The following is a 14,589-nucleotide window of genomic DNA, read 5'->3' as shown; positions in this document are numbered from 1 at the left end:
TGTCAGTGGAAGCTTATAGAGTACAACCATTTTATAAAAGACTAACTATAGAAAATGCCCTATAATCTACAAATTCCAATTTTAGAAATTCATAAACTTATCTGTCCAGACTAAAGATCTGTGTAAGATCGTGGTATGTTCATAAAATGGAATGTTGTGCATCAATGAAGAAGAGTGTATGTATGTAACACACACAATCTCACCTGCAGTTATAACAGCATATGTGTTGGTGTTCCCACAGGTACATACAGAGAATAAGCAGGCACACAAAGCAACACTCCCAGCCATACAGCTACACGTGCCATAGAAAGTCAGGGGCAAATCACTACTTCAAAAGTCTCACAGTAAAAGATGAAAAGGTTTACATGGATATAAGTTCATCTAAAGCTTGAGTTTAATTTAAGCAATTGGACTTTAGTTTGTTCCAGAGTAATATGACAGTGGTGGACCAGAAAAGTTTCAAACTGTGTTTCTTATAACTCAACATGATTCTTGTGCCTCCTGTTCTAAAACAGATATATCTCTGAGTTAAACTCCAAAGAAAGAATCCTCTCTGTTAAAGTACCACCTTAAAGTACTGGGCAAAGATAGAGTACTCATCCTGCAATGGTTAAAGTTCCCCGTAAGAAGTGTTCACCCATGCTTTAGAATCACATCGAATTCCTCAAATTTCAGAATCAAATTTCAAACTGTACATGCCTCCAAGCACTGACTTTTTTGAGGGCATAAACTTTTGTGAGTAATTCACAACTAGATATAGAGACAGCTCAGAGGACCACAGCAAACATTAAATAAGTGCATTTTACCATGCAACAAACAGCAACAGCATTTGTAAAGTTAATAATAACTGGCTTAACTTCCTTAGATTATTATAAATTGATAAGAAAATTAATATTTATATTAACCTATTAGTTATCATCAAAAGCAGTTGCTTTATAAATTAGGTCATTGAAGAAATCACTTAAATATAACCAATATAATTATTAAGCATCTATGTTAATTATGATATACAATCAAGGATCATAATAAATATTTCTGTAAAAATGTCAATGATACACATATCTGACTTAAGTCATTTTTCTCAGAAATCAAACACAAACAATTGTAAAAATAGCCTTCCATGGCTCTAATAATGTTTAAAAAATATACTTAATAAAGTTTATATACATAAATTGGGTCCACTGCTAACTCAATGTGTCATGTTAAGATAGTTTCTAGAATCCAAACATATTTCCTTTGCTTCCAAAGACAGGATCACAAAAATTAACAATTACATTTCATGATGAATTCAATTCCTTATGCCCCTGAATATAGATGGTCCAGGAAGTATTCCGAAAATGAAAAATGATGGTGCTATGATTGTGCCAAGCACAACAGTGCACACAGTGTGCAGAGTGCATCCTCAAGCTCTGAAAAGACAGCATGCTGCTCCCTCAGTGTCAGAGCAATCACTAATGCCAGGCATGAATAACAGTGCCTGTGCCAGAATTTATGAACACAAATTAGTAGCTTCATAATAAACTGAAGCAATACCTAATGGTCTGTAAAGGATTAAATACATTTGACCATAAGTACTACCATCCTAAATAAACATTTATTTGGAAAAATCATCAAAACATTGACGTTTAGAATTGTTGTAGTGTTACAATAGAAATGATGTATTTCCATTAGGTAAGTTAAAGATTTATAATTCATTTTATTACATAGTGGTCTATCATGTACCACCAAACACTTCTGTGAGAAAAAAAAGTAGCACTGATAGCAATCAAGGTCAACAGGTGTGAGGCGGGTCTACTCCAGCTAAACAGATCATGTCACTTGTGCAACCTCCATTAGACCGTCAACAAAACAACAGTCCTTACTCTACTGGGGTTTAATCTTAGTTTAAAAATTCTGCATATCCCATTGCATATATGTACAAGGAAGAGAAAATATTTTTGGTATCTTTTCTGAATAAATTCCAGTCTTATTGTGCCCCTATCTGGTCAGATGGAACAGCAAGCTGACTGTCACACATTTAATGACCAAAACAATAATTGCATCTAAAGGAAAATATGTATTTCTTCACTGTATGACAATGCTAAAAACCAATAAAGAGAAAAATTTAGAGAATAAAGTATACTTTTACATAAATTTTATTACAAAACAGGTCATTGTTATTATGTTCATTTGAGTGTTGCCCATAGCAACTGTTAACTCAGTGCAGTGCCCTCCATCACAGACAGAGTCCAAACATATTTAATCTTAATTCCAAAGCCAGGATTGCAAAACGTAAAAAATAGATTTCATGATGAATTCAGTACTTGAGGACTTGTATACTGATGATACAGGTAATTCCCAGTTTAATTTGAGGGAAAATGAGCTCACAATGAGAAGACTAGATGACAAGAATTTCCTTAAAAGGCTTCATCGGTGATTTACAAGAATCCAGGCACTTTCCATTTTCATTGCTGGGTCATTAGCTGTCCCATCTTAGCTGCTGGAGAACAGATTGTATCTCCTGTTTCCTTGATGTTCTAAAATGGTACTGAAGGCCCATAAAGAAGAGAGGACCAACCAAGAACGTTCAGCCTGAAGCAAAATAGTTAAACTATATGGTTTCCAAACAAAAACTACTCTAAATAATCTAAATCTATAAATTTAGATTATTTAGATATAGCTACTATTTACAGCTAATAAAATGATTTGGCAATCCAAATTAATCTCCAGTTCAGTGATGTATGATTTGCACAATATTACTGACATACATAAAATCTTTCCTTATTTGACAAGTTGAACTTAGAAATGTTTTTACAGCACATTAAAAAGATGTTCAACTTTTAACCTTTTATTGCTAATATGTCACAGAAATCACTTCACTGCCATCAAAAAGCTGATAAAAGTTGAATTACACACTTGAAAATAGAAATGATACCAAAGAAAAGTTTTAATTTCAAAACTGTTAGGCAGGGTCCCCTTTTCATAATGGATTTCCCCACAAGTGATGCACAGTATTTTAGAAATTTCTTCTAAAAAGCAATTCAGAATAAAATGAGTTGGCCAAATAAATCTACAATGTTATTTTCCTGTCACCTCAAATATTATAACTAATATGTCGGCACAAATACTGAATCTTCCATCCAACTAATCTAAAATAAAATTGTACTGCTCACATACCAACCCCAACTGAAGAGGCTTATGTAACTGAAGGACTTGGAGCCCCTGAGGTGCAGACCAGCGGAAAGGCCCCACTCTGCGTGCACCCTCAGATGACAGTTCTGCTCCTCCTTCCCTGAAGTTGTTGAGGAAGGAGACTTTAACAATAGTGGGTTTGGGTTTGCTTCAACATTAACTCTAACATTCTGCTGAGGCACAGGCATTTCTTTGCAAGAGAATTGAAGCAGAATAAGAAAATTGAAGCAATCCATTTATCTAATCTAAACACAAAATACGACCCAAACTGTTAAATGGGGTAATATACATTGGGAATTCATATACTTATTTTACACTCTCCATACTTCCAAAATAACTATGTGCACAAATGCTTTTGCTTAATCATAAAAATAAATGAACTGGTTGATTATTTCTAAAGAGCAATCTGTAAATTAATGCCATGAATTTTTATAGAATAAAACAATAAGAACTTATAAAGGCATGATTTGTTGTCTAAAATGGAGTAAGTTCATTATTTACTAGTATTTCTGAGAAAACTAAACAATATTGATTGATGGGAGCACTAGAAATTTCACAACATATTGTTTAATTGTGACAAAATAAAATGCCAGAATTTAATAAGAGCACTGAAATTATAAACATGTCAACAACAAAGCAAAATAAGGCCAAGACAATGGCAGAGCAATGGGCACACTGCCAGCACTTACTGAGAACCTGTGCTACACCATGCTGCCAAAACACAACTTCTCTAGTGAGCATGGACTGAGGCACACAGGAACTCTCCATATCGAAACATAAAGATAAGACTATAAAAGCATTCATTCTAAACCTCTGATAGCTTGTTCATGGAAATTTTTAGAAAGCCACATACACTATATATATATGGTTTTACAATAGTTAAAGAAAGTAACATAATATGCTACTGAATAAGAACAACGTCTTAAAGAACCTACTGTAGAATACCCCAGCGTTTCATATACCGTCACTCCTTAGAGAAGTCTCAAAGCAAACAATGAAAAAAACTGTCCATTCCCTAAGGGAAAAAAAACTCTCTACATAAATAAAAGGTCAAATATATTTGCCACCAAGAAAATTTTTAAATGACAATACATTTTCAGAGCATCCTTCTCACTTGCTATATTAAGATACATATTGTACAATGAGGGTTTTTTTTTTATCTCTAAAATAGGCTGCCTCACAGTATTCAGAGGTCCTAAAAGAAGTAGATCGATAAAACCATTCAGTACTCTAAGCACTGTTAGCCCCTCCATCAATTTCTAGAAAATTTCAGAGCATTTTTGTGTTATCAGACTATCTGTATCAGTCCTTCCCTAACAACTTAAATGAGGAAAGAGCCTAGTGATAAAACTGCATTTTAAAAGCTCTCTTCAGTAGAATACCTCCGTTAGTGTGAGCCAGAAAAACCATCTAGAACATATGTTCATAACTGAACAACCTTCACCACAAAAAAAAAGATAACTTGAAAGAGCAGTAGAAATTTAAAATAAAGAATCCTCCCAAAGAAGCAAACCTAATACTGCCTGCAATTCCACAACACAGCTTATTTAAGAGTGATTATTGATCTACCCTGCATAGAGAAATGTCTTAGCCCAGAAATTTTCTGCATGTTTTACAAGAGCATGCATGATTGCTTATTCATATTTTCCAACAAATCACACATGACTATGCAGTGCCACGCTTATATGTGCAATGCAATCACTACCATGATTGCAGTAAAACATCTATCAGGCATTTTAAATTAATCATTTTATTTATTAGGAAAGAGACAGTGAAACAGCCTGATCTGTATTATGTTTCAGAGGTCAATCTACATTTAACATTCTCAATATACCCTAAAATAAGAGATTTTCCTTCTTAAAATCAAATTAAAAATGCTATGTAAATGCCGTATTTTGCTTAAAAAAAAAAAACAGCACCCATACTACTAATAGCCCAAGGCAAACAATGTCACAGACATACAAGCTTACTACTCTGAAAATAATCTTAGAAAAAAATATACTTTAGCCTTACCCACCTTGCATCGTTCAGCGTTTGTCCAAACAGCTCGTTCTGTAAAATATTTGGTGGGGATGAAAAAACCCCATGGAAATGAGATAAAACAGAATTGCAGACCTGGCGCAATGTCTCAAATTGCATTTTCTTTCCTTTTATCCTCCTCTTATTTTTCCTTACCACCTGTCTTTAAAAGTCATCTATTTGCAGACACCATCAAATAAAAACATGCCAATCAAGTTCCATATTTCTCCTGAGCTCTGTAAAAACTGTGCTTAAATGAGCAGAGGTTGATAGTTAATTGTACAGTCATTATTCTTCTAATTCAGTCGGAGAGACTCAGGGCTTGTGCAGCTTCCAGCGTTCTCCTGACTGTAGCAAGAATTCCAAACAGCAGCGAGCTCTTTGGGCATTCCCAGCTGAAGTGTGAGGCTGAGCTGCTTTCATGTACTCTACTTATATTTCTCTAAGCCTATTAAAAACACGCAATGAATATATGCTGTCGTCAGGAGTTTCTGCACATCTGGCTGCCAGCAATAAAACCTTGTAAGTAATAAAAAACGGGACAAGGTATCTTCTCAATGTTGCTACTGGGAAAGAAGAGAAATTATGCATTGTTTCCAGCCTCTTTCTCTTTTCTGAAAAAAACGAATGACTTCAGCCAGAGAATGTGTCTCTTCCAGCTACTGCACAGGACTGACACACTAAAAATAAGTGCTCTGTTCTCCTTTCAATATCACGAAGTAATAAGACAGACTATGACAGACAACAGGCTTCCACCACCTACAGTTTTCAGGCTGTACTCTGCAGCACAGTACACTCAGAAAACGTGCACTTGGTCATACTAATTTCTTTTTTAACCCGCCCTAAATTATTTTTAAAGAAAAGTTAATAGGGTTCCTTCTGGTCACTTTTTAAAGGCTCTATACAGTGACTATATAGTGGGTTATGTAATTATGGAAAAATATTTTACCATCTTAATTAAAACCCAACTAAATGATACATTATATAAAATATTTCCCATAAATTAAAAAATGTAACCATGATCAAAGATATTTTTACCAATTATTCTCAATTTATTTCAGTAGAAGAGCCTACTTCCTGAAGGTTCCAGCGATGGTCTTAGAAGACTCTCAAACCAGCATCCATCCTCTGCAAATAACTGTCTCTGATGAAATCTTAGGTGGTTCTATGTACAGGGCCATTTATCTAAGATGTTCAGCTAGAGATTTGACCTAAACTAAGAATGCCCTTATTTTGATGTCATTACTTCATATTTTATAGGTGACCATCAATCTATTTGTCAAACACACACATGTCCATTCATAAAGAACGTTTTCAGTTTTCAATGCCTTTTAATTATTTTTCTTGCCCAAAAAATACTTTATATGTTAGTTCTGCTACCATTTTATAGGGAATGGAAAACAGGACTTTAATGATTGCACAGTTTTTAAGAGTATTTGGAATGAGAGTCTTTACGCTGTCCATTTCATGGGTCCCTGCTCTCCATTTTCTATGCATGTGCAAAGTCATTGGCACATATACAGAACCCACTATAAATAAGCCATTCTCTAGTGATGAACAGGAAAACTATTACCCGTGACCCAATCAGAAAGATTCAGTTAAGAGAAAATGTGTCTACATTTTAATGCACAAGAAGTTTAAGTGTGTTTCTTCCATCTACCTCAATCAGAAGAAACCCTACATGCTGTGTGTTTTTAGGACTCTGATCATAACTTGATCATTTTGATCTGAAAATGGTCCATTTTTACAAAATGTAAGCATATATTTTTAAGATTCTTACTGCTTTTGGCTTAATTTCGTGGCTTACAATATGTGATTTACTAGCTAAATAACTGTTCTTGTGGATAGGTTTAATTTTTATAAATAAAGCTCTTTTGAAACAAGTCTGATAATTTATATGAATATAGAATAAACCATGTTTTATTGTTTAAAAAATGTTTCTTCTGTGTCTGAAAATTGGATCTGGGGGCAGATCATAGTAAGAGTTTCGAAAGTAGCTTAAGCACCAGAGATATCACTGAAATGAATCTTTAAGATGAATCCTTGAACTCACCAAAATTACATCAACTGGCTTGCTCAGAGATTTAGCTTATGCTCTCTCCATACAACTCACACACCACCGCCCCTGCTGTCCTGTCTCCTCCTGTCTCCTCCTGTCTCCTCCACGTCCCTCAATGGCACTTCTTATTCTCCTCGCCATCACTACCTTCCCTTTGTCCTACTAATTCTGAGTGGGTCAACTGCAAATCAAGACTTCAGGTCTAGATTCTGTCCTTCTCCTCATGACCTCACTTCCTCTTTACAGTACGTGAGAAAGTAAAATCCATATAGTTACCTGACAGAATTTGAAACATTCATTCATCCGTTGAATTGTGTCTTGCACTCTGTTTTAGCCATTTAGCACAGTGACCCATACAGTCAGTGTACAATAAGCATGTTACATAAAAAGATACAGACTTTATTAAATTGTTAGTTTTTTGGAACCTCCTCCATAGATGGAATATGAAAATCAGCGAAAGGTTCAATTTTTCTGGTATATCTATGTTTATCTGATGCCTCCTTGTTTTCAAGTTACCACAAGTTATCACATCATGCAATAAGTTCATGAAGAGAAGAATTACTATGTTTATGAATAAAAACCCTGTGATTTGATGGACTTTGTAACTGGCCAGGGTCTCAAGTTGCAAAGACTGTTAAAGCTGTTGGCCCCATGTTCTTGTTATAGTGTACATCAACCCACACAAGGAGACTAGCAATCGCTGAGTCTGTCTGCCAAGAGCTGGATCTCAGCACTGGCTGAACCATTGTTAGCTATGATTCCCCAGGATGTTCATTTTATATATTTAGTATATAATTACTTCTTCAAATCAAAACTAGCACCCTCGTTCATCTTCTAGAGTTATTATTGGATTAAATATGTAATGTACATAATGTATTTTATAAACTCTACAATACACAGTATTTAGAAATCTCACTATAAAGAACTTATAGAAGCAAATTACTGATAAAAATATTTAACTATTAAATTCGGGTGTAATTTTTATCACATGTATTGATCAAAAAATAGTTTTCTCATGCATGCCTATAGTGTCCTTTTCAGCAGATGGCAGTGGCAGATAATACTTATGATTTCCCTTTTCCAGAAAACTTCAGTAAATTAAGAAATGCCTCACAACTAAGAGTGACCTCATCTCTATCTAGTCTAGTAGAAATGGAATTTAACACTAGAAGTGATGAGGAAATGCCTTAGCTCTGTGTGGCTGTTCCACTAAGATCTTTAGCAACTCACTGCAAACAGCAGGCTTGGTAAGAGTTCCCAGGTTCAGAAGTGCTTAGAAGCATTTCAAAGCAAAGGCAACTTAAGTAGATACATAAAATGCCATTCAACACCTGAAGTTCAATCCAAGAGCAATTAAAATAATTACAAAAAATGAAAACAAAGTTTTTCACCTGTTAAATAGGCAAAATATTGACCAAGTGACCATCATATTGGCAATAGCCTACATTGGTAAAGCATTTTGGAACAATATTTAGTGATATAATCAAAGAATTAAAAATGTACAAAACAGAAAAATTAAAAGTCAAAACACTAATATTACCTCAGGATATAAAAATAACAATTTCTTTATACAAGAAAAGGCAAACTTTCAATAGTTTGTACAAATAACCCTATAATTACAAGATAATCACTAACCAGTAGAAGTGGGAGTTAAGAATGGGCCTTTAAATATATGCTTAGCAGTGCTTAAGTAAATCATATACCATCTTACTAATTTCCATCTGTTTAGCTATGAATGTCCATTAGCAACAGACTCCTTTAACAAATTTCTGAAATTCTATAGTAATATAATTTGTTACTATGAAACATCTAAATAATAAAACCAAACTTAATGCTAATTTCTTTATATTATCTTCAAAAAGTCAAATTCATGGTCATTTATAAGTTTTGGTTTACAAATATCTAAGAGATGCTAGTTAAATATTAAGAAAATTAACATAAACTCAAAAGGAAAGAGTCAGATTCTGGTGATATTTCTTACCTGATAAGAAACACAAGTTTCTTACTTGACAAGGCACCATTACTCAGGGCATAGTTAGGTTTGTTATTTTAAATATGTGCACATTTAGCTTTAATTTTTATATGTCTGTCTGTCATCTGTGTGTGTGTGTGTGTGTGTGTGTGTGTGTGTGTGTGTGTGTGTGTGTGTACACATTTGCCCCTGTAAGCTCATGGCAGATGACTTGAAGGAATCGGTTCTCTTATCCCATCATGTGCGTCCACTGACTGAGCCTGAGTCATCCAGCTTTGTTGCAAGCATCCTTACCCACAGAGCCATCTCACCAGCTCTAGTACTTTCTTTTCTTAAACAAGATCCCACACCATAGCAAAGGCTAACCTCATGACTTAGAACTCATTATGTAGCAGCCTAGGCTGGCCTAAAACATGGGGATCTTGTTGCCTTAACCTCTCAAAGAGGGAATAAAAGCATGAGCCATAATATCTGGCTCACTTTAAATTTTTAATAGTAACAAAGTAGGGCCAACAGGGTGGCTCAAAGGGAAATGATGCTTTCTGCGTAGCCTGACCCTGAGTTCATTCATGAACCATGGCCTGTACATATCTGTACTCACACATGAACAACATCCACACACATACAAACACATAAAAATAAGTAAATGTAAACAAATGTATCACAACATCCCTATAATACTCTTTAACCTGCAAACAACTAAACTAGTATATCTAAGCATAGCTAATGAAATTAACTATGGAAAGCATAGTTATGGGGATTGTGATGACACAAATATTTGAAGTCATGACAAAAATCTAGAAGTACTAACAGAGCTTTTAATTTCTTAAAGCATATAGTTGTATACATATAGTCTATCTACATGTTATGTATTATATCCACATTACTCACATACGTATAATTGATACAATTCCTCACTTCTCTAATCTTGTTCCACTGACTATCTGAAGTGTAGGAGAGGGGAACAGATACCAGAGAACATCTTCAAAAATCCTGTCCTATGTTTCACAAATTAATACCATCTATTAGAAGTATTTCACTGAAGCAACGATCACAGAAGTATTCACTTCAGAGAAAACAAATCAGTTAAGAAACACTAGGCATAGAATCCCTAACAAATGTGAATGGGAGGCATTCACAATGGGTCATCTGCCCTATGTCTCAACTTAGGATGAACCAGACAGTATATTCGGGATCAAAGAGAGGATAAATTTAGACAAAAATACATGTATTCAAATCTAAAAACAACTAGAACATTTTTCTTCACAAACGTCTGATAAAGGGGCTGGACAGTGCTCAGTGAGCAAAGCATCCAATAGGCAGGGTCTCACCTCCAGACCCATGTAAAAGTCACCCAATAAGCAGGATGAAGACAGAAATTCTCATCTCCAGACACATGTAAAAGTCAGGTGGAATCAGCACACACCTGTAATCCCAGAAGATGAGAACAGAAGATAGGGAACCCCAGGAGCAAGATGGCTAACCCAACTAGCCAAGAGTGCCAAGTTCCTGATTCACAGAGAGACCTCTGCTCAAATGTGAAGAGCAACCTAGGAAGACACCTATGTTAATTTTAAGTACCCACATTCATGTGAACATTCATACACATCTGATGCACACACACATACAAAAAATCTGATTAAAAAAATCAAAGTTAAAATTAAAGCAGGTCACCAGGTGGGAGTGGCCTATGCCTTTATATATTCACTTGGGAGGAAGAGGCAGGCACATCTCTGAGTTTGTGGCCAGCCTGGTCTACAGAGTGAATTCCAGGACAACTACACAGAGTAACCCTGTCTCAAAAAAACAAAATAAAATAAAACAAAGCAAGTTGTATAATGATTCTAAATTTTTGTAGATGCCTACTTGCTTTCTAATATAAACAGTTAATTTATAGGTTTCTCAGAGACTGAACTATATTGGTACATACTATTTGTCATGGCTTCAGGGCAGACTCAATCCAAATCACCTCTGTCATCTAAGTTGGAGGGGTAAAGAGGAAAACAAGGACAAGCCACCATGCCGCATGGAGTCCAGCATCACAACCTCTCAGGCTCTCTTCCAGGATATGAGGGCTAACCCTGCTGTGCTCTGGCTCAGACAGATTTGGAGAGGCCTAAAGCTGCCAGTGACATGAATACACTTTTTCACAGAGTGCGAGAGCCCAGCTACAGAGGCCGACCAGATTCTACCTCCCAAACGAGGATATTCAAAGTGCACACCACCCAGAAGGAGGAAAATGAGTCTTTCAGAAAAGTTAATGTGTGTCCAGTGTCAGGACTGCTAGCTCCAAGTACAGCCGCCAAGAAAACCACTGGCAAGGACACCACAGTCTCGGGATCTATCTGAACATGGTCGGAGCCAACTCAACTGCTTGAGTTACACTTTCCCAGAACCACAATGTAAGGGATGTTTTCAGCCTTGGGAGCCCAAGGACTCCATTTGAGCTTGAGAAGTGAGATCAAAAGGCTCTTTTGCCACCTAGTAATTCCCAAGCTTCCCTGCACTCTCCAGGAAAGAATACGGACGGAACCTTGCTTTTATGTGAAAATAACAATAATCATTGTCACAACTATAAACATGTTTCAGCAAGATATGAGAACAGTGACATCCATAATAATATTGGCCTAAAGAGCTCTGATCTATAATCCTTTCATGTAATTCCTCTTCACCTGTTACATATAAAAAAGATTGGGTGTTTTATTTTCTCCATTGGTAATTTTATTCCGCTAATACAAATGTGTTTCCGCCATGAGACAGGCTACAGAAAACTGTGTTAAAACACCAGAATATGCTTTTGCTTCACCTAGTAACTATCTTACTATCAGGGCATGCTACTGTAGATCTCAAGTATACACAATATTTTTTTCACTTTATTAGCAGGTATTAGTTGTATAAAATAATAGGCTTCATTGTAAGGTGTTCACACATGGATATATCATACTTGATTATAGCCACTCCCCTTATTTGACTGTTAATTCCTCTTTTAAGAGAACATCAATTAGTTTCTATGCTGAAAAAAGTTATTAACATAGAAATATAAGAATAAAATTTAACATTACAGTCCTCTGTTTTCAAATTAAGTTGCACATTACAGAATATTTCTCATAAATGAAAATACATTTTTATTCTTGTCATTTATATAAAACATGCAATTCAATGTACAGAAAAAGTAACCAACAGCTTGTTTCTGGCTGAGGGCAATGAGAAAGAGAGTGAGAAGGATCTCACTGTTCTCCATTGCTCTGTGTGTGTTTATGTTATTATTCCTGCCTGTGGTTCTGGTCCGTCTACAAGCCCCAGTGGCCATCACAGAACCATGGCTATCACTAAGAAGGTCACACTATGGCAACAGCAAAGGGTCCCAATGGGCCATTTTGCCAGCTGTTTCCAAAATGACACAAGTGTTTGGAGAGTCTCTCAAGAGAGGTCTTGTTACAGTCAGTCACAAGGTGAGGGCTCAGTCAGCTGCACTAGATGCTGCTACCTTGTTCTCTGTGAAGTGCCCAAGCAGGGGCATTAGACATTCATCTAATGAAAGACTACATTACATACAAATATTAAGTTGATTTATTAAATTTCTTTAAATTTTATGTTGTGAATATAAGGACAAATATCTAAAATATAGTTTGCAATGAATCTGAAAGAGATCCAAGGAGTATAAAAGAAGGTTGGGGCTCAGTGGTTAAGAGCACTGGCTACTCTTCCAGAGGTCCTGAGTTCAATTCCCAGCAACCACATGGTGGCTCACAACCATCCATAATGAGATCTGGTGCCCTCTTCTGGCCTGCAGGGATACAAGCAGGCAGAACACTGTATACATAATAAATAAAAAGAAGGTCGGGAGAGAGAAAAGGAAAGGGGAAAATGATATAATTATATTTTAATCTCAAAAATAAAATAATTAAAATTTTTTAAATTAAATTATATGTTGAACCAAAAAAATTTACTTCCATCCCACCACAATTACAAAAGGAATAATATCAATTAATATCTAATAATCTAGTACCTTAGTCCCCAGATGTACTTAGTAGGACTACAGTTTCAGGACAAATTAATGACTTCCTGCACATGTGGAAGGTTCAGGCTTATCATATGGACCCCACGACTCTCTAACTCTTAGTCCTTTGTCCTCTGGATGGCATGCTAAATGTTAAGTCACTTGAAGATGGAGCCCAACATTTCCCAGCCAAAGCTACTGAATCTCAATGTCAAATGATCCAAACTGTTGTGCTGCATGGAAATATTGAAAGACTAAATCCCTGTTAAAAATCATTTATTCATTCATTCGAGAAGTGTCTGTTAAGTATAGTTTTAAGGGTACTTTTCAACTTCTAAAGAGAACACAGGAAGAAAAAAGGTAGATTGGAGGAGAAAGGACGGAGTGAAGAGAAGACAATACCATCCTAGTCCTCATGAGTTTTGACTTGTAGTCTAATGGGATAGACAGTAAATAAGTGATATTATGCCTCTTGAACCCTGAAACAACCTTGGACTCTGCAGCTCACAGGATGTTCTCCTGGACTAAGGGCCATTCAAGATACAAACTGTGGACAATAAAGTGTCACACATGCAAGGAGTAGAGCAAGAAAGAGTATTACAGGTGCAGTGTACTGCATGTTCAAACAAGAAAGATTATTACAGATGCAATGTACTGCATGTGTAAAAAAGGAGAGTATATTATGATGCAGTGTACTGCATGTGTAAAAAGGAGAGTATATTATGATGCAGTGTACTGCATGTGTAAAAAGGAGAGTATATTATGGGGCAGTGTACTGCATGTGTAAAAAGGAGAGTATATTATGATGCAGTGTACTGCATGTGTAAAAAGGAGAGTATATTATGATGCAGTGTACTGCATGTGTAAAATGGAGAGTATATTATGATGCAGTGTGCTGCATGTGTAAAAAGGAGAGTATATTATGATGCAGTGTACTGCATGTGTAAAAAGGAGAGTATATTATGATGCAGTGTACTGCATGTGTAAAAAGGAGAGTATATTATGATGCAGTGTACTGCATGTGTAAAAAGGAGAGTATATTATGATGCAGTGTACTGCATGTGTAAAAAGGAGAGTATATTATGATGCAGTGTACTGCATGTGTAAAAAGGAGAGTATATTATGATGCAGTGTACTGCATGTGTAAAAAGGAGAGTATATTATGATGCAGTGTACTGCATGTGTAAAAAAGGAGAGTATATTATGGGGCAGTGTACTGCATGTGTAAAAAGGAGAGTATATTATGATGCAGTGTACTGCATGTGTAAAAAGGAGAGTATATTATGATGTAGTGTACTGCATGTGTAAAAAAGGAGAGTGTATTATGATGCAATGTACTGCATGTGTAAAAAAGGAGAGTATATTATG

General features: G+C 35.8%; 1 protein-coding gene across 24 annotated transcripts in view; it reads right to left on the bottom strand.

Annotated features, from left to right (window-relative positions):
• Nucleotides 1–14,589, bottom strand: part of Rims2 (regulating synaptic membrane exocytosis 2) — a 465,362-nt gene that overhangs the window by 290,038 nt on the left and 160,735 nt on the right. For 5 of the 24 annotated variants that reach the window (XM_036208690.1, XM_036208700.1, XM_036208691.1 and 2 more), the window contains exon 1: nucleotides 5,189–5,871. The exons of 14 other annotated variants lie outside the window; for them this stretch is intronic. In XM_036208690.1, the coding sequence (XP_036064583.1) occupies nucleotides 5,189–5,310 (122 nt within the window). In that variant the 5' untranslated portion in view covers nucleotides 5,311–5,871. Of the gene's footprint in view, nucleotides 1–5,188; nucleotides 5,872–14,589 lie in introns of those variants that run through there. 5 more of the 24 variants (XM_036208709.1, XM_036208708.1, XM_036208710.1 and 2 more) reach the window with 2 other exon arrangements.

This window comes from Onychomys torridus, chromosome 16, assembly GCF_903995425.1.
Source record: "Onychomys torridus chromosome 16, mOncTor1.1, whole genome shotgun sequence".
In the NCBI taxonomy this organism is placed as follows: Eukaryota; Metazoa; Chordata; class Mammalia; order Rodentia; family Cricetidae; genus Onychomys; species Onychomys torridus.
Note: the sequence above shows the minus strand (reverse complement) of the source record. Positions and strands in the feature narration are given on the sequence as shown.